The 18123-nt window shown below is 37.1% G+C and overlaps 2 protein-coding genes and 1 pseudogene across 3 annotated transcripts in view; 1 reads left to right on the top strand and 2 right to left on the bottom strand.

The window, feature by feature from the left end:
* ppt1 (palmitoyl-protein thioesterase 1 (ceroid-lipofuscinosis, neuronal 1, infantile)) overlaps positions 1–18123 on the bottom strand; it is a 356601-nt gene that overhangs the window by 259556 nt on the left and 78922 nt on the right. The gene's annotated exons all lie outside the window — the stretch shown is intronic.
* cd164l2 (CD164 sialomucin-like 2) lies at positions 2963–6269 on the top strand. 2 transcript variants are annotated; one of them, XM_077195781.1, is made up of 6 exons: positions 2963–3325; positions 3922–4029; positions 5044–5121; positions 5213–5245; positions 5439–5580; positions 5703–6269. In XM_077195781.1, the coding sequence occupies exons 1-6, from the start codon at positions 3250–3252 to the stop codon at positions 5716–5718; spliced, it is 453 nt and encodes a 150-aa protein (XP_077051896.1). In that variant the 5' UTR covers positions 2963–3249; the 3' UTR covers positions 5719–6269. The 2 variants fall into 2 exon arrangements, with proteins under 2 accessions (XP_077051896.1, XP_077051897.1); XM_077195782.1 differs by having other exon boundaries at positions 2991–3325; positions 5216–5245.
* LOC143702612 (uncharacterized) lies at positions 9831–13642 on the bottom strand (annotated as a pseudogene).

Below are 18123 nucleotides of genomic sequence, written 5' to 3'. Positions count from 1 at the left end.
TGCCTGAAGGTTATACAGCTGAGCTATGACATAATTTCCCTGCAGATGAAGGAGATTATGGCACTTCCCGGCAGATTCGGGCGCGTGGGCGTCGCAGTGCTCGCGTGGCTCTGCATGTCAATGAAGCAAGTGGGCGCGCGCTACAATACGGGGAAACTCTCCTGTTCTCTATAAAAGGGCATGTGCTTCCGGTGGTCACGAGCTGGAGGAATTTAACATCAGCCCCCTTAAGATACTGACTGATGGTACATACTGAACAATCTGTCAAGCAATCCTGTTTTTAAGAAATGCTATGATTGACTACCCTGTTGTGGGAAACATCCAGCTGTGTTGTGGAACATGATAGCTGGTTTCTAATTAGGGCCTGTTCACATATCACGTCTTTTGCGCGCTCAAGTTCGTTATTTCAAATGTACGCACGCGGTATGCGCGCGCATAATGGAAGCGACGCGGTCGCGGTGCGACGCGCTCGTTTTTTCCAAGCGCGTCCGCGCCGCATCGAGATAGAACATCTCAACTTTTCAGAATGCCGCAAGCGTTTTCCTTGCTGTAACGGAGAGCGCAGCTGATGGTTGCTAAGCAACGACAGACGCCTCCGGAGCGCAACCGCTTTGGAAAAAGGAGGACGCGGCGCGCCTAGCGTTTTCTAAGCGTTTTTAGGCGCTATATGTGAGCGCAGCCTAACTGGTCTAAGCTGGAAATTAGCTGGTACTATTTAAAACATAAATTTGTTGGCTACCTTAATCTGTTATGGAATGTATTTGTACCGTATAATCATCGACTAAGCCAGGATTAGGCCTTAGTTCAATTAGGGCATTCCTGTAAACATGCCTTAGAAAAAAACATTTCTGGTGTGCATCTTGAGACAAAACAATAGCACTAATATATTTTAAGATATGTCAGTGAAAGTTGCTTTCAGTAAAAACAGCTCAAACATGCATTTTAGTCTGGGACTAGCTTAAGCCTTGTTTGAAACCAGGAGTAGGCCTATTTGTTATAGCTGGTTTGTTGGCACAATATAGTCTACACCAGCTAATTACTAGACCAGCTATAAACTAGTTACACTGAAAAAAAATATAATAACAAATCCATCAGAATTAACATAAAATGTAATATAATTTGAAATCACTGAATCAACCTAAATACATTAGAGTACATCAAGAAGACTAACAACTGCACCATGTTGCATGTTCCTAAACACAGCTAACAGTTTTCCAGGATTTCCATCTGGGTGCACCTTTAGTGTTTGCTTTATCAAACCTGTACAAATCTGTTTAGTAACAATCTACGTAATTAGCAATGAAACATCATTGACCTAATGCACTTCATGTGTCAGTGTGCACCAAGCAAATATACAGCAGAAGCTCATTTCTGAGGTTCCCTGAGATTATGTCAATGAGAGAAATAAGAGTACAGACACTATTTAACATTCTAGCGTTGTATCTCCTTGTCCTCAGTTTCGGCGGGAAGTCTGTGTGTGTGTGTGTGTGTGTGTGTGTGGTGGGGGGTGTACTGCGGAATTTCTCCCAGTTACCTAATATCTGCAGAGCGCATGCGCAGCTTTATCTCTGCACCTAGTTCTCCCTAGAGGACTCTCTCTCTCTTTCTCTCTCTCTCTCTATTCACACAGCTTGGCACTAACAACTGATCTGCCTGTGTGTCGTGAGACATTACACACGAGTTTACAGAGTGATGGTGAGATTCTCAGTGGCTGACCTGATTTGCAAGGATCCCAGATGTGTAAGATGATGTGGCGACTGCTTCCTCCTACATAAGCATGACCTCCTGCACCTACACATTCATTACATCATCGCCTCCTCTGCTCAGTTTATAATGTTTTGACTTTAATGATCATCCTGGAGGACGGTGAGGATCCAGAGGGATAGACAAAGGGGAACTTGTTACGTAAAAAATACAAATTCGTGCTAAAATACATGTAAAATATACACCAAATATATGTTGCAAAAAAGCATACCGTTTGTTTAAACCTTCAAATGCCAAAATATATTACAAAATGCATTACAAAAAAACATAGAGATATAACAATGCCAAATTTCTCATCAATACCAATAACCGATTATTCAGAATGATATCTGTAGATACCGATGGTTTGATTTTCTTAAGGGAAACAAATCTCTCCCAACTGTAAATTAATACCAGGGAACCCTCTCATTTGGTACATTACTATAATGTTATAGCTATTATATTCAAATGCTATTTATTTTCTGATATAATAATTACACTAATAAAAACTGAAATCTTTGTATACAATTCAGTTGCACATGTGGTAGTTTTAAACACTTGTCTTCATGACAAATTTATTCAAACATAATTTAGATAAGTGTTTTTATAGTTTACTAATGAACTGTGAATATTGGATAATTTGACACGTGTTTCCGCTCCCTGTTGATTGACACGATATAATCGGCTTGTTAAACCTTTAAACTTTTTATCAGCTGATATATACAGTACATATATTTTGGACAGTATAAATATAAATAGAATGAAAATATACCCAAAAATGGCCCAAAAATACATTTAAGTAGCCTATAAAACTTATTGAAAATATATTTATGTTACAATCTACATTAGCAATATATTTTGGCCATTTTTGTATATTTTGAAGGTCTGTGTTTGTGTGTTATATTAAATATATAAATAGGCCATAGGCATCCACACAGCCTTTTACCCTTACGCTACAAATGAAAAAAGCTTTTCTGGGCCACCAGAGAGATAGACAGACAGAAAGAAGGTGGACAGAACCAGTATGGACCTGAATCTGGGGTGAGGTGTGACAGATTTCTGCAGTCTGCTTGTGAAAAGGCAACATTTCTTCAGTGGTGTGGATATCAAGACATGATCATTTGCCATTTGGTTGCCATGTTACCTGTCTCACATTACACACCTTCCAGTCCCACTGAATCAAAGTGCATGACGTCAATAGACACACACACACACACACACTCCTCAACAGTTCACAACGACTTTTCATCTGGAGGACGACATTTAGGACTGGATGTTTGCTTGACAGGCACATGTGCGTTTATGACTCCTATTCTTTAAGTTTTTAGTTTTAGGCTTTCTGGGGTGAGGAAAAGTTATTTGTGTGTTTCTAAGTTCATCAGGTGTTTCACTTTCAACCTGTCGGCTTGTTTCAGCTTTTAGCTGCTTTATTGGGCTCGGTGTTCAGCTGACTATAAGTTAGACTGATTCATTATTATAGGAGGAATCATTGTCGATTTTTTGAGGATGAGGTGTGTGTTGGCCACACTCTGTGGGATTGTACTTCTAATGCAGGTTATTATAACCAATTCACAAGAATCAGGTAAGTTTGTATATGAATGCTGAAGAATCTTAACTTTAAAAACAGTTTTCCTTTAAACATCTTTTGATCCTTGAATTATCTTTCTGTGATGTCTCTCAGCGATGACATCCAATTGCAACTTTGATTAAACTTTTATTTTAATCATTATATTTATGATTTTAGCTTATAAGAAGAAATGTTTGTAATAGCTTAAAATACTATAACTTTAAAACATTACTGAATGAGACTTGAAATTATTAAGATAGTATTTTGTATCAATTAGCATGCCCATCTGTCTTGCTTATTTCATAACATTTCTAACTTCCCTCTCAAACATAAGGGCCTGGTTTTATAGACAGGGTTTAGATTAAGCCAGGAATAGCTCTTAGTTCAATTAGAACATTTAAATAGCTTTTTTAACATGCCTTAGATACAACATTAGCCTACGGGTGTGCATCTTCAGACAAAACAATAGCACGGACATATTTTTAGGATCAGTAAACATGCGTTTTAGTCGGGGACTAGCTTAAGCCTTGTCTGTGAAACCAGGGGATGAAGTGTTATGTGAGCAGGTGAGAATATAAGCATAAATCTTTTATCTCTTGATGGATTGACAGATAATTCACTCAATGGGGACTGTTCTCAGTTAGACTCGTGTGACGGCTGCATCAGCAGAGACCCGGCCCTCAACCTGACTCGATGTGTCTGGCAAAGCTGTAATGACGGTAAAAGAACACATGTAGCATATAAGTTTGAATGTATTCTCCTGTGCTATGTCTCTGTTGTTTATGCACACATACATACAGAGGATCCCACTGACGGACATGCGATCCGAGCCACGGAGAGCGAGCTCAGGAACAACCCTGTGAATTATTCAAACGCAGGCAGTTACAGCTGCCGTCCGCACAGACATCAGACTCAGTAAATAATTCAACACCATTATCCACCCTTCTGGAAATAAGTGTAAAGGAGACATAAAGAGAGAGAGAGAGAGAGAGAGCAACAAGAAGTAGCTTCTTTTAGTCTGTTCATGCTCTGTTGCCAAGGCAACCATTTCTGTAACACAGTCTCTTTCTCTCTCTAACTTAGACCCATATCTAAAATACAACTATAGACTTACATGCTGCCTATACCCACCCAGCTTTACACAAACACAACTTAACTATTGAAAAGGGATATTTCATCCAAAATCCAAATTCTCTCATCTCACCCTCAAGTTGTTCCAAACCTGTATGAGTTTCTTTGTTTTGTTGAACACAAAAGAAGATATTATGAAGAATGTCTGTAACCAAACAGTTGATGACCCCATTGACTTCCATAGTAAAAAAAAAAAAAAAATCCATAGCCTAGCCTAATAATTGGAAGTCAATGGGGTCATCAAATGGGTTTGGTTACAGACATTCTTCAAAATACTTATTTTGTGTTCAACAAAACAAAGAAACTGTCGCAAAATAGTCAGCAACTTCTCTTATAAAATATATTTTTTTCTGCGTAAACTCTTAAAATAAATCAATCCAAAACGAATGTTTAATGGCAAACATGTTGAAGCTTAACCGATATTCTGTCGATTCATTAACCGATCAGCTGTTTTCCCACAAAAGCAGGTTATTCTCCCTCTCCTCCATTGAAATCCATTAAAAAAAAAGAAGAAGTCCTCCTCTGGCCTCCTTCCATGTGTTCTGAGTTTTTGTTAACTTTGGAGGCTTGCCTTAAAGTGTAAAAAATGTCTTTATTTTCAGGAAATGACACAAGATGCATATCTGACACTGAAGACTCTGGAGGCTGCTCTGTCTACAATGAGACCGGCATGTGTCAAAGTGAGCAAAAAACTAATAATCACAACCTGTACAATTACAAATAATGTTTTATAAAAGGAGTGTGTTGATATGTATGTTTTGTCTATTATAGCAGATGGTGGGTCAGCTGATGGTGGAGGCAAAGGTGAGGCATTTCATTTTCTCTGTATAAAACCTCACGTCTATGTTTTTGTTGTTTACTGAATTCTCTTTTTCATTATCTCACTCACACACACACACACACACACACACACACACACACACACACACACACACACACACACACACACACACACACACACACACACACACACACACACACACACACACACACACAGATAGCACGAGCCCTGAGTTCTCTCAAGCATCATTTGACCTGTCCAGCTTCATTGGGGGAATCATCCTGGTGTTGGTGTTGCAAGCTGGGGCTTTTTTTGCCATGCGGTTCCTCAAAACGAAAGACAGCACCTATGAAACTATGTGAGCAATATGCATTTATTAAGTGAATTTTTGTGCTTCAATATTTAATGCAGTGTACAGGGCATGCGCATGCGGAGTGATTAATTCTGTAGATCAGTAACTGTTTTCCCCTTCTCTTACAGTGATCAACCTCAGTGAGAAAAGGAGTCGTGAATGAGAGAGAAAATTACAAAACATAAAGAGAAGCAGATATTCAAAGCAATAGATGTTGCATTGGCGAGAAGTCTATAGACACTGTTTTCTCGTTTTGATGGTCCTAAAACATTATTAACCTTTTTAATTGCTTTGGTTAAATTATCACAAGTTCTCGAATGACAAAAATCATATTTGTGTGTGTATATCAGAGAGAAACGTGGAAAGAAAACAATATAGACGTGATATGAGAAATACATTAGAGGATTATTCACATTTGAATGTAGGTTCATGATGGTCTTATGGTGTGTGTGTGTGTGTTCTTATCTGTTTAAGGTGATTTAAATCTCTTTGGTTTGTCTCCGTTTCTGTTTGTTATATTGATTTGAAAAATTATTGAACTATTCTGTTTCATATTTTGATTAATTGCATGCCCTTTTATTTGCTTTTTATTAAATGTTATGTTTTGTAGTTATTTACCTGGACTCATGTAGCACTGAGTTTGTCATTCCTTGATGAATAATGAAGCAATAAAGTAATTAGACTCTGGGATGTTATACCGCATTAATCCTATAGGTGTCCGTAGAATGCAGTTTTTAACCACAAGATAATGGGGCAGATTTTGGACCCAATTCTCCCATTCTGACAATCCAATTATCTTGATGGATCTACAGATTATTTGATCAGATCTTCCTGTGGTCTGAGGTGTGTTAAGAGTGGCTGAACGTCCCTCAAGCACCTTTATGAATTTCTGTCTTCTGTTGAACACAAAAGAAGATATTTTGAAGAATGTTGGTAATCAAACATTTGACGGTAGTCATTAAAAATGTCTCCTTTTGTGTTCAATAGAAGAAAGAAACTCATACAGGTTTGTAACGACATGTTGAGTGAATGCTTTTTTGGGTGAATGCACCTTGTTGACCTTCAATACCATTAAGTATATTAATGAGCCAGGAGGATTCATTATTAATAAAACACTTACAATAAATAACTTAAGTTATTTAATCCATTATTTAAGGTCCTTTAATCCACTTTCAACATAAATTTCACCAGCCTACCTCAATTTTACAACCCCCTCAAGTATAATATTCTAATAAAAAGCTTTTATAATTTTTTTCCTGTAATTCCTGAAACATTCGTTGTATATATATATCAATTTCCAGAAAGCACAGCAGACAGTTTTTACCATAAACTGAACGGGACATGTTTACAGTGCACATGACAGTCTGAATTTCAAGTTTTCATCTTCTCACATTATAGGCTTCTTCTCTCATTCTCTTGTGTTGGATTTACACACACATTTTACACCCTTACCATACAAACACACACACACACACGCACACACACACACACACACACACACACACACACACACACACACACACACACACACACACACACACACACACACACACACACACACACACGCATATCTTTGAGTGGTTTCCTTACTGTGACTCAGGCTTCAGGATTGCCAAATGAATAAAGAAACTTTATCAGCATTATGATATAAAAGTGTAAATTTCTCATCTATTACCACCTTTTGCTACTACCAACATTGGAAATAAGTGCAGTTAAATAGCAATATATGTGGGAGAGAGCATATCTGACTATTTCATTGCAATTAATATTGCATCAAGACTAAACTAAAATGTAACTAAAACATTTCTGTTAATTGAACTTAAGCTGAAATAAAATAAAATACAAATATTAGTTGAAAAACTTAAGAAATTATGCCTATAAATAAACTAAAATAAGTTGAAGTTGAAGCTCTAAGATTATTAACAAATAAAATAACTAATACTAAAACTGACAAAAATATTAACATAAATAGCAGTATAAAATAGAAAAGAAATGGAATGACAAAAGCACATAAAGGAATTACTAAAATTAAACAAAAATTAACATGAAAACTAAAAATATAAAAATAACAGTTACAGTTAATTCAAAATAGATATAGGCTATGAAATAATACACGTTTCCTTGACCATGTGACTAAAACAACAAATATATGAGACATTCAAACTGACCAATCAGCAGATTAAAGCTTCCCCACTTTAATAAGAGATATATCTTACTGGTGTTTTTGTTAGATATTGGAAACTTTCCAGAAGCAGTGCTTGTAAGACATAAGATGTGTCATTTGAGAGGGCTCTCTTTGCTGTCTTTGTTCTCAAGGTGTCAAAACCACAAAACTGTATGTCTATCTGTTTTTCACTATCGCAGCTGTAGCATTTGACCGGTCACACTGGCCTAGCCGTTACACCAATGCATGACATAATGGATAAGTCTATATTTGACCTTTTCTTATCTGGCATAAACACAGGTTTGTGAGGATGTAGGTTTTCCTGTATTTCTTGCGTTATTTTATAGACCATGCCTACACTGTAAAAAAATTGCTGTAGTTATGCAGCTGTTTGCCAGTAACTTACTGTAGATTTAAATTGATGTATATTTACTGGCAACAGTTTGTTCAAAGTTAAATGACCATTAAACATTAACAAGTCTTTGTCTTTACAGAATAAAAAAAATAACAATCTAATGCGAAGCATTCTGGGAACCAGAAATTTTCATCAACCTTTTTCTGTTCTTTTTCCTTCAGATTTTGGTTCCCAGAATGCTTTGCATGAGGCTGTTATTTTAGTTTTATTCTGTAAAGATAAAGACTTGTTAATGTTTAAAGTTAATTTAACTTTGAACAAACTGTTGCCAGTAATTAACATCAATTTAAATCTACAGTAAGTTACTGGCAAGCAGCTGCCAGTAATACTGTAATTTCTACAGATTTTTTTTACAGTGTATGATAGGAAGGACCAAGAAATGATCCACTAAACTATCTTAAACGTCTCTTTGTTCATCATCAGTCACACAGACTAAGCGATTGTGGTTTTAACACCATTAAGTGGGCATGCAACAAAATGTCTGCAACAAAAAAAGCTGTGAGCATCAACTTCCTCTCAAAGGATTGAAAAACATACAACCTTTCTCAAATTCACACTTACAAATATTCAGATCGAAATTTGTCCCGAACCCAGAGCACTCCGTCTGTAATATCCCTGTGTGCGTGTGTGTGTGTGCGTGTGTGTGTGTGTGTGCGTGTGTGTGTGTGCGTGTGTGTGTGTGTGCGTGTGTCTGTGTGCGTGTGTGTGTGTGTGATTACATATATAGGCCTCCTATAGTGCTGATATGATTGATCATTTGAACGTGTTCCTTCCGAACTTTATTAAAGGGATAGTTCACCCAAAAATGAAAATTCTGTAATTTTACTCATAGTTGTTCCAAACCTGTGAATTTATTTATTCTGCTGAACACAAAAGCAGATAAATCTCTATACTATTGAAGTCAATGGACTCATCAACTGTTTGGTTACCGACATTCTTCGAAATATCTTCTTTTGTATTCTGCAGAAGAAATACATTCATACAGGTTTGAAAAGACTTGAGGGTGAGTAAATGATGACAGAATTTTTATTTTTGGGTGAACTATCCTTTTGATAAACATCATTTCTAGCTTGTAATACACATGGTTAACATTTAAGTACAGAGATGCATGCAGTAGTTTCTCAGAAGGATAAACAAGCATATTATTGAACAAAATATAATGATTAACTAATGACAATGTCTGTAAAATAATCATGAAAGATATAAGGGACATAATGAATATATGATATACAGTGAATAATGAAAAAGATTACAAAAACGATTTACAAAAGTGATTAATTCTCTCACTCAGATAACATTCAAGGACACAGGGCCTCTGTTTCTTCTTAAAGAAACAAGAAAAAGAAAGGATATATTTGTACCATATTAAACTATATGAACACCAAAAATATATAATCAGCTTTTATTAGCTTTGTTTTTGCTCCTGTATGCTCTTCTGAATGACTAAAGATCGTTTCCCAAATGGCCTGATAAAGTACTTTTTTTTAGAATTGAAACCTCTTTTTTAGATGAAGAATAATAAAAATAATCGAAGGAAAATCTCGAGAAATATTGATTTAACCCTCACAAATAAAAGTAAACATAAAAGTCTAACAGAAGACAACCGAAATTAGGCCACAAGAATATGAAACTCAAACAGAAAAAGCAGAAAAGTTTAAAGTATTTGTATGAGAAATAAAATATTCCATACATTTTTTTGTACATTTTACCATTCAAACACACTTTCAGCATTAGCTTCTCTAACTTAACTTACAGACTCAACACAAAGTTGTTCTTCTGGTGGCAAAACAATGTTGAGGCACTCAACGTGAAACCACCTCTGGAATACTTTACATTGAGTCTAGGAAGAAAAGAAGGACATGCAGTTAGATCTATTTAGAAACTGTGGGAATTATTAAACATATTTGTGTTTAATAAAACCCTTGTTTACACTTTCAACAAATAGTCAACAGGCAAGAATGGTGTAGTGAATACCCAGATGCAGTGCTCCTCTGTTTTGGGGTTTGTCTTTTCGTCCACATACAGAGCAATACTCCTGTCTTGACACTGAAATTATTATAATGTATATATAATTATACTTCACTCGGTCTCTGGAAATAAACTGATCTTTTAAAATACCTGATGCCTGTTGACTGGGAAAATGGCAAGGTAACTATCAAAGAGGACATTGATGATGCCTGGACAAAAGTATGGGTTATCCTCTTTTGCCAAATATGTCTCTCCTGCACTTGTTCCTTCACCTCTTTCAGGACCTGCTGAAAATAAGCAGAGAATGGTGAGGCTATCTTCACTTCCCCTCATCTCCCAGTCTTCAGATTGGATGGTTTTGTTGTAGACTTTTCCTCTAACCCTAACTACGTACCTGGAACCTAATTACTTTCGTAAATAAATGTATCTGGGGCGCCCAGTCAACACCCAAGCGTCTCCAATCGACACTTAATAACCTTTATACTCAAGCTCCTTGCGTCTTCCGTCGACAACTGGCTGAGTTCCCTAACTAACTTGTTTTCTAAACCAACCTGCTGTATAATAGACAAACCTGAGTTATCATCCTTTAAAATGCTGTTTATTACGGCCGGGAGTCCTCGAGCAATACTCATAGAATCTCAACCGAAAAAAAGAATACAACCAGCGTTATAGGATAAAGCCAGACACATCAAAACAGAATCATCATGACTAACATGTCACGCTCTGAATCATCATGATTGGTTACATTGCTTAAAGCAAGTCCCCTTTGTTAGTAACATCAGCAAAAATATCGGTAACGCTTCCTTTTACAGTACGTTAACTTACGTATACTTACAGTGTACTTACCTAAGAAAATACTGGGTAATATAAGGTAAGTAGGGTTAAGGTTAGGTTTACGGGTAGGTTCAGGATTAGTACCTATTACCCAATTATTGTAATTACTATAATAAGTACATAGTATGTACATGGGGAACAGGAATGTAAAAGGAAGCGTTAGCAAAATATCCTGTATCATCAAAAATATTGTGAGGGGTTCATATTTTAATCAATCATTTCACAATATAATGGTTAGCCCAATTTCAAAGTTCCTTTGACCAAGGTTATATTAAAGGGTAACTAAACACTAAAACAACTTTTTTTAGTTAATGATCTGTAAGAATGGAGCTTCATAAATGCTGTTCATTGATTCGAGTACATTTTTTGGCATTTGGGTTTAAAGTGTTTTAATTCTACAATATATGGTGTAAAAATGTCTGAGTGCTGCCCTCTTCAGGTTGAATGGTGGCTACTGCAGTTGAATTTTCCTATTGGAAGTTGTGGTACCCTCTGACGTCACAGGGTACCAGCTAACCACGCCCTTGCCTACAGAGAGATGCGTCTCACCTGCACGCCCCCCCCCCCCCCCCCCCTCCACTGGGATCCGCCCACTTTTCCAGCATTTTTCAAATATTGCCAGTGGGTGGAGTCAGGCTCTGACCAGGGGTTTAGTTAACCCAGAGAATGTCTAATAAGGGGAGAACTTTCACTCGCAGTAAACTTCCGGCTTCTGAACTGGTTGCAGTTCCACTCCGGCTCCATATGAGGGCGCTCACAGGATGAGTGCAGAATGAATGGAGGTCTATGGAGCAATACCCCTCAAAATCCACTTTTATCAGGATATAATTTTTTGTCTAGCAATTTGAATGTTGTATTCGAAATGAGATGCAAAGAAATTACTCACTGATGGGTGTTAGATTTTTTAGAGTCACTTATTTGCTTTAAAAAGTATTTTAAAATGTCAATGACGTCATACACATCATACCACCAGAGATACTGCTTTACGGCAATCCTTCAGTCACTTTGGTGCTTTCGCGCTCTGCACTTTCGTTTCTCTCGAGGCATCGACAACACAGCTGACACAGGTAAATTACACCTGCTAGAAGAGTTTTTGTTTTGTTGTTTTTAAACACCATGCCGAAAATACAAACACACATTCTGGTCACGCTTCGGATGCCACGATGCCACCAAGCGGTATCTCTGGTCGTAATCAGTCCTTCACTGACCAATTAGCGTTCATTAGCAGAATGCTAGCGTGTAATGGGCAACAACAACTCAACCTGTAAGAAATCGAAAGGACATAAGTGCTCGTTCATTCAACTTTTGACCTATAACCCATGTTGAACTTGCAAAACCTACAATCAAATCTGAGATTTCTCAACGGCAATCGCGCGAAAGAGACAAATTTAGCCGTCTAGCTCCATAGACTCCCATTAATTTTGCACTCAGGGCGATCGCCCCCCCAGTGGAACTCTGGTGGAACTACAACCAAAATTCGGTACAATAGGGGTTAATAGGGAGGGGCCCAGGCTTTCCGTAGACGGGCTTTGGTTATTCTTTAAGTCAAAAGTTTAGGTTAGAGTTCGTCTGATGGCGACATCCTGGAGAAAAAGGAAGTAAGATTGATTTTGATTCATTGTTAGAATCAGGAATGGAAATTTTAGTCATTTTCAGACATAGGAAAATAGGAAGTGTGATCCACCACAGTTTCCTCTAGGGTATCCTTTTTAGATCTTGAAATCACACTTTCCAGAATAGCCAGTCTGTCTTTGACACTTTTTGTGTTTTGTGGGGTCGTGAGCAGCGTACACAATGCTCTGAACACAATTCTTGATTCAGTCATGGAGCTGACATTTTGGAGTCTTGCAAAAGCAAACATGACACAGTCTGTCAGTCCTTTGTCATCTGTTTGCCTAGAGACTGCCTGTTTGATCCCAGGATTTCTTACCCATGCAAATGTCATGCTTGCTCTGTTGAGGTAGGAAATGATGTGCTCTTTTTTAAAAGCAAGCATTTCACTCTGTATTAAAGCCCAGCTGTAATCAGTCTCTACCTGGTGAATAGGGACTTGTGTGTATTGTGTCAAATGCAATGTAAATTGCATAAGCCAAAATGTGATGTGTGGTACAGAGTGATCATTGGATAGCATTTCTAGGATGGGAAGAGGTGGTGCATCTCTCAAGCCTTTCCTGGAAGAGCAAGTGCAACACGCTTTGGCTGGTTTGGTATTTTTGAGATAACTCCTCCAGTGGCATCTATAGAGAGACACAGGACACCTACTCCGCAAATGATGCACAAGAACGCTGATGCCAAGCTCTGTGTACAAATGGATAATGAATGGATTCATGCTACAATGTTGTAAGTACGCCTGGTATCTTGAAATAGTTGGTGTGACATTCCTTGATCATTGTTTGCATCAAGTATATTTACATTAGGATGTCCTTGTGGACGGATTCTTTTTTCCTCATTTCAGAGCCGATTACCTTCAACACATTTTTACTGAGACACTCAGTCATGTTTCCAGCAAAGAGTTGCTCTGTTGGTGTTGATTGAAGTCTGGTGTCAGAATGATGAGTGGATCCATGGATTAAGGCCTTTGCTATATTCCCTCTTTTTAGGTAGGTTGCTGGCTTACACTTTTTTTCTGAGAGTTTGTGTTGAATGTCTCCAGTTTGATGGACTAAGATCTTCACATCTTTGCCCATTTTTCTTGCAGGGTTTTTTTTGCATTATGAAAGAGTATTGGGCTGTGCACGAAGGGAATGTGCAGACTGCTGAAATGCGTAAATATGGAAAATATTATTTTTTCTGCGCTTGGGAGCCTTGACATGTTGGTATTTAAACGAGAGAGTACTGCATGGATTTTATTTTTAAAGCAGTTGTACAGACAGGTCGTCCAAGGTGGTCTTAATTTTGAGGACACCTTTCAGGGCTCTGATCATATTCCACCTTTTTCTCTCCATAGTGATATAAAATGTTCTTCTCACCTTTGGACATTGTCTCCAAACATTTAGTCCAGGCTCTTTCTCCTCTACCTTTATGGCCTCAGGTGTACTGTTGTACAGGTGTACTGTTGTACAGGTGTACTGTTGTACTGTTGCACAGGTGTACTGTTGTACAGGTGTACTGTAGCTCAGGTGTACTGTTGTACAGGTGTACTGTTGTACAGGTGTACTGTTGTACAGTTGCACAGGTGTACTGTTTTACTGTTGCACAGGTGTACTGTTGTACTGTTGCACAGGTGTACTGTTGCACAGGTGTACTGTTTTACTGTTGCACAGGTGTACTGTTGTACTGTTGCACAGGTGTACTGTTGCACAGGTGTACTGTTGCACAGGTGTACTGTTGTACAGGTGTACTGTTGCTCAGGTGTACTGTTGTACTGTTGCACAGGTGTACTGTTGTACAGGTGTACTGTAGCTCAGGTGTACTGTTGTACAGGTGTACTGTTGTACAGTTGCACAGGTGTACTGTTTTACAGTTGCACAGGTGTACTGTTGTACTGTTGCACAGGTGTACTGTTGCACAGGTGTACTGTTTTACTGTTGCACAGGTGTACTGTTGTACTGTTGCACAGGTGTACTGTTGCACAGGTGTACTGTTTTACTGTTGCACAGGTGTACTGTTGTACTGTTGCACAGGTGTACTGTTGTACTGTTGCACAGGTGTACTGTTGTACAGGTGTACTGTTGCTCAGGTGTACTGTTGCACTGTTGCACAAGTGTACTGGTGTACTGTTGCACAGGTGTACTGGTGTACTGTTGCACAGTTGTACTGGTGTACTGTTGCACAGGTGTACTGTTCCTCAGGTGTACTGTGTACTGCGCCGGATCCAGGCATATCCAGATCTGATGAAGGACCATCACATGGACACGACGACAATGCTTCCCTGAAGTGCCAGCCTCATCAACACTGTGAAGGCCTCATGGACACCTCAACAAACTCATCTCCATACCAGCGTGATGACTCCGACCCCTAACCAGATGAACTAGATAAATATTTCGAAAGTTCCGATCCAATCTGACTTCTGACCTATTATGCCGCCTAAATCATAATCATACACTGTTCGTTTGTTGGCCAAAGGAGGACTGGTCCCCTGACTGAGCCTGGGTTCTCCCAAGGTTTTTTTCTCCATTCTGTCACCTGATGGAGTTTTGGTTCCTTGCCACTGTCGCCTTTTTTTCGCCTTCATTCGCCATTGGCTTTTGGCTTGCTCAGTTGGGGACATTTAACATTTAATTTTGAATTTAACAATACTATTACAACTTTACTTTCCTGTTATCTCTGTAAAGCTGCTTTGAAACAATTTGTATTGTTAAAAAGCGCTATATAAATAAAGGTGACTTGACTTGACTTCAGACCCCCTGACCTGTCAGGCTCTAAATTAGTTGCGTCCGAGTTGGTGCCTGTGATCCAGATGTTTTGCGCCTCTCTCTCTTTCCAGAACCTCTGTTTCATACTGGTTTTTCACGTCTGCCATTTCCGTACCTGTCGTCGAACAATTAATCAATTTCCAAACACATTGTAGATTAAATACTACATGATCCAACTTTAACTAAAGATTCCTATTATGATCCTTAATGAAAAATAAATATGCCAAAATGTATTGGAAATACATTTATTTTATGCGAAGTATCCTACAGTAAAATACATTTACATATGTATATACTTTATATAAATACCCTGCAATTGTACTTTTGGTATTAAATTGATATACTTGATGCATCGTATTGATACTTGATGCACTACAGGCACACAAAATAGTTCCACTCAGGACCTATGAATTTTTAATCACTGGATCATTTAACTAAAAAAGGACGCGATTTTTGTTAATAGGCTTTCATTCTGTTGGAAAGGCTTCAAAATTTTAAATTTTACTATTTATTACCAGATGGTGCCATTTTTCTCAGGTTTGGCATAAAGCAACTCGCTTTATTCCCAGTTTCTGCTTAGGCATATTATAGAGCCAATTGCATAAATTATGCAGCTATAATTGTGTGGGTCTGTTGATGTCAGAGTGTTGTTTGTATGTGTAATAAAAAAAAATGTTTGTGTGCACTCATTTGTGTGCTTGTTATATTTGAGAGAGAAAACTACTGCAAATCATAAATCCAACCTGTGTGCACCAATCTTACTGAAAGCTCGTTGAGATAGCCTATCAACTTCAAATTTGTAGCACGAGTAACGACTTGTTTAAATTTTATACAAAATATTGTAGCGACAATGAGTCTTACATTAAATTAGCTCAAATTATATATGGGGAATTTAATAATTAATCATGAATGATTAATATATTGCACATTACAGTTAAATTATCGAAGCTGAAAATAGATCGATTGTATATATGAATGATCACCATAATGGGTTATGGTTCGTCATTAATATATCAAAAGTCTTATTACAGATCGATTATATGAGATAACCTTAAATGGAATTAATTTAGTTATCGAACAATCTGTTTGTCCAGCAAACGGCCATAAGATTAACTTATCAATTTTCAACAAAAATTATCTCTTTCTTATAATTCCAAAAAAGCTATTTTCTGGCCATGAAAAATCACCTTCTTGTTATTATAAAATTTAGGTTACTGAAATAGTAACGAATTGTAAAGCTTTGTAGCTAGATCAAACATTTCATTGACTTTGTAAAAATGAGCATTTTAGACAATTAGCAATCAAGAATATAATGGTTTTAATAAAATGAAACTACGGATACAGAATTCTACATTTAAACCCGGGATACATGTATGTACAATAAACAGTAAAACTAACTAGACAAACGAATAACAACAGGAGTGAGAGAGAGAGAGATTAAGTGAGAGGGAGAGAGAGAGAGAGAGTAAGAGGATGAGAAAGTGTTTGAAGTTACAGACCAGTCTCCAATTACATCTATAGAATAAGACAAAACTAATTAGATATGCATGCGTGTGTGTGTGTGTATCCTTAGGGTATACTGTCCATCCGTGGTGTGCACCACGTGAGGGTTTCGAGAACAACGGGGACCTGTTTCTTGATTGCGCAATGCGTCATTAATGGAGTTAATCAATGACCTGCTGGCAGACATTGGGGCACCATTTCACATGATTCAAGGTTTTGTGAATTAAACATATATGTGTTCATATTTGTTCAGTAGTGAAAGGAAAACAGGATTCGGTCAGTCGCTACAATATTGTTCATAAATCATTTTCATACACTTAAACCTCTATAACTTTTTTTGGTTTCACTTTTTTTAACTACAATAATCTGCCAAGGGTCTCCTTTCAAAATGAGACTAGACTTAAGTCTTAAAAATTTTATTGGTTTTTTGACAGACATTTTTGTCTACTATGGACCTATATGTACCTTTTTTTAATTGACGCACAAGGGTGATTTGATTCTGCTAAAGTGTAACTATTGCAAGCATACTTTAGGTACACTTTAAATACCTTGCATTTAAAGACTGATATTAGATCAGATCATACCATCCTTACTAACAGTGATATTAAAACACATTATAGGCTTAATATTAAAAAATGTGCATTGTGCAATAAAGTACTCCAAATAAAGTTTAATTAAAATATTGATAACTCAACCGATATGTCAGTAAATATGGTAATGTATTTATACATAGTATTAAAATATTTTATTTTAAATATATTTTGGCATGTGTTTTTTTCCACTTGGTATTACAGTCCCACCTGTTCTTGAAATAGGCCTAACTTATTTTCTAAGAATATTTTTTTTTTGTGTGGTCTTTTATTGATGGCATGATCAGTTGTGAATGTTATCTGACACAAGTGAAGGACACAACCTCTGATATTTAGATATGTTTAAATATAAGATACATTTAGCAATTCTTGAAAATATTACATATTCTTAAAAAGTAATTTAATACTTACATAGAGAGAATGATTAGATTTAGTTTCCCTTCCCAACACTTCAGGCTTTTGTTAAGTAAAAATGATTCTACTACTACTACTAATAATAATAATTGTTAATTTTTTTTATTGAAGGAGAAAGGGAAAACAATACAACAATAACAAACAATACAGAATTTCCATTCACAGATTACTACTACTACTACTAATAATAATAATAATAATTCAATAAATATCTAATAAGCCCATTGGAAAACATTTCTCTGAAAGGGATAGTTCACCCAAAAATGTAAATTCTGTCAGTATTTACTCTCCCTCATGTTGTTCCAA

The sequence above is a fragment of the Siphateles boraxobius genome, unplaced genomic scaffold (genome assembly GCF_051911475.1).
Source record: "Siphateles boraxobius isolate OS27281-9 unplaced genomic scaffold, OSU_SipBor_1 35, whole genome shotgun sequence".
NCBI classification, from domain to species: domain Eukaryota; kingdom Metazoa; phylum Chordata; class Actinopteri; order Cypriniformes; family Leuciscidae; genus Siphateles; species Siphateles boraxobius.
Note: the sequence above shows the minus strand (reverse complement) of the source record. Positions and strands in the feature narration are given on the sequence as shown.

Bases quoted from the DNA above. Each gene is read 5' to 3' on its own strand.
- cd164l2 (XM_077195781.1), top strand. From the start codon at position 3,250: ATGAGGTGTGTGTTGGCCACACTCTGTGGGATTGTACTTCTAATGCAG. The intron at 4,030-5,043 runs GTAAAAGAACAC...CTTTATTTTCAG, and splicing joins CTGGCAAAGCTGTAATGACG to GAAATGACACAAGATGCATA. The intron at 5,122-5,212 runs GTGAGCAAAAAA...TGTCTATTATAG, and splicing joins TGAGACCGGCATGTGTCAAA to CAGATGGTGGGTCAGCTGAT.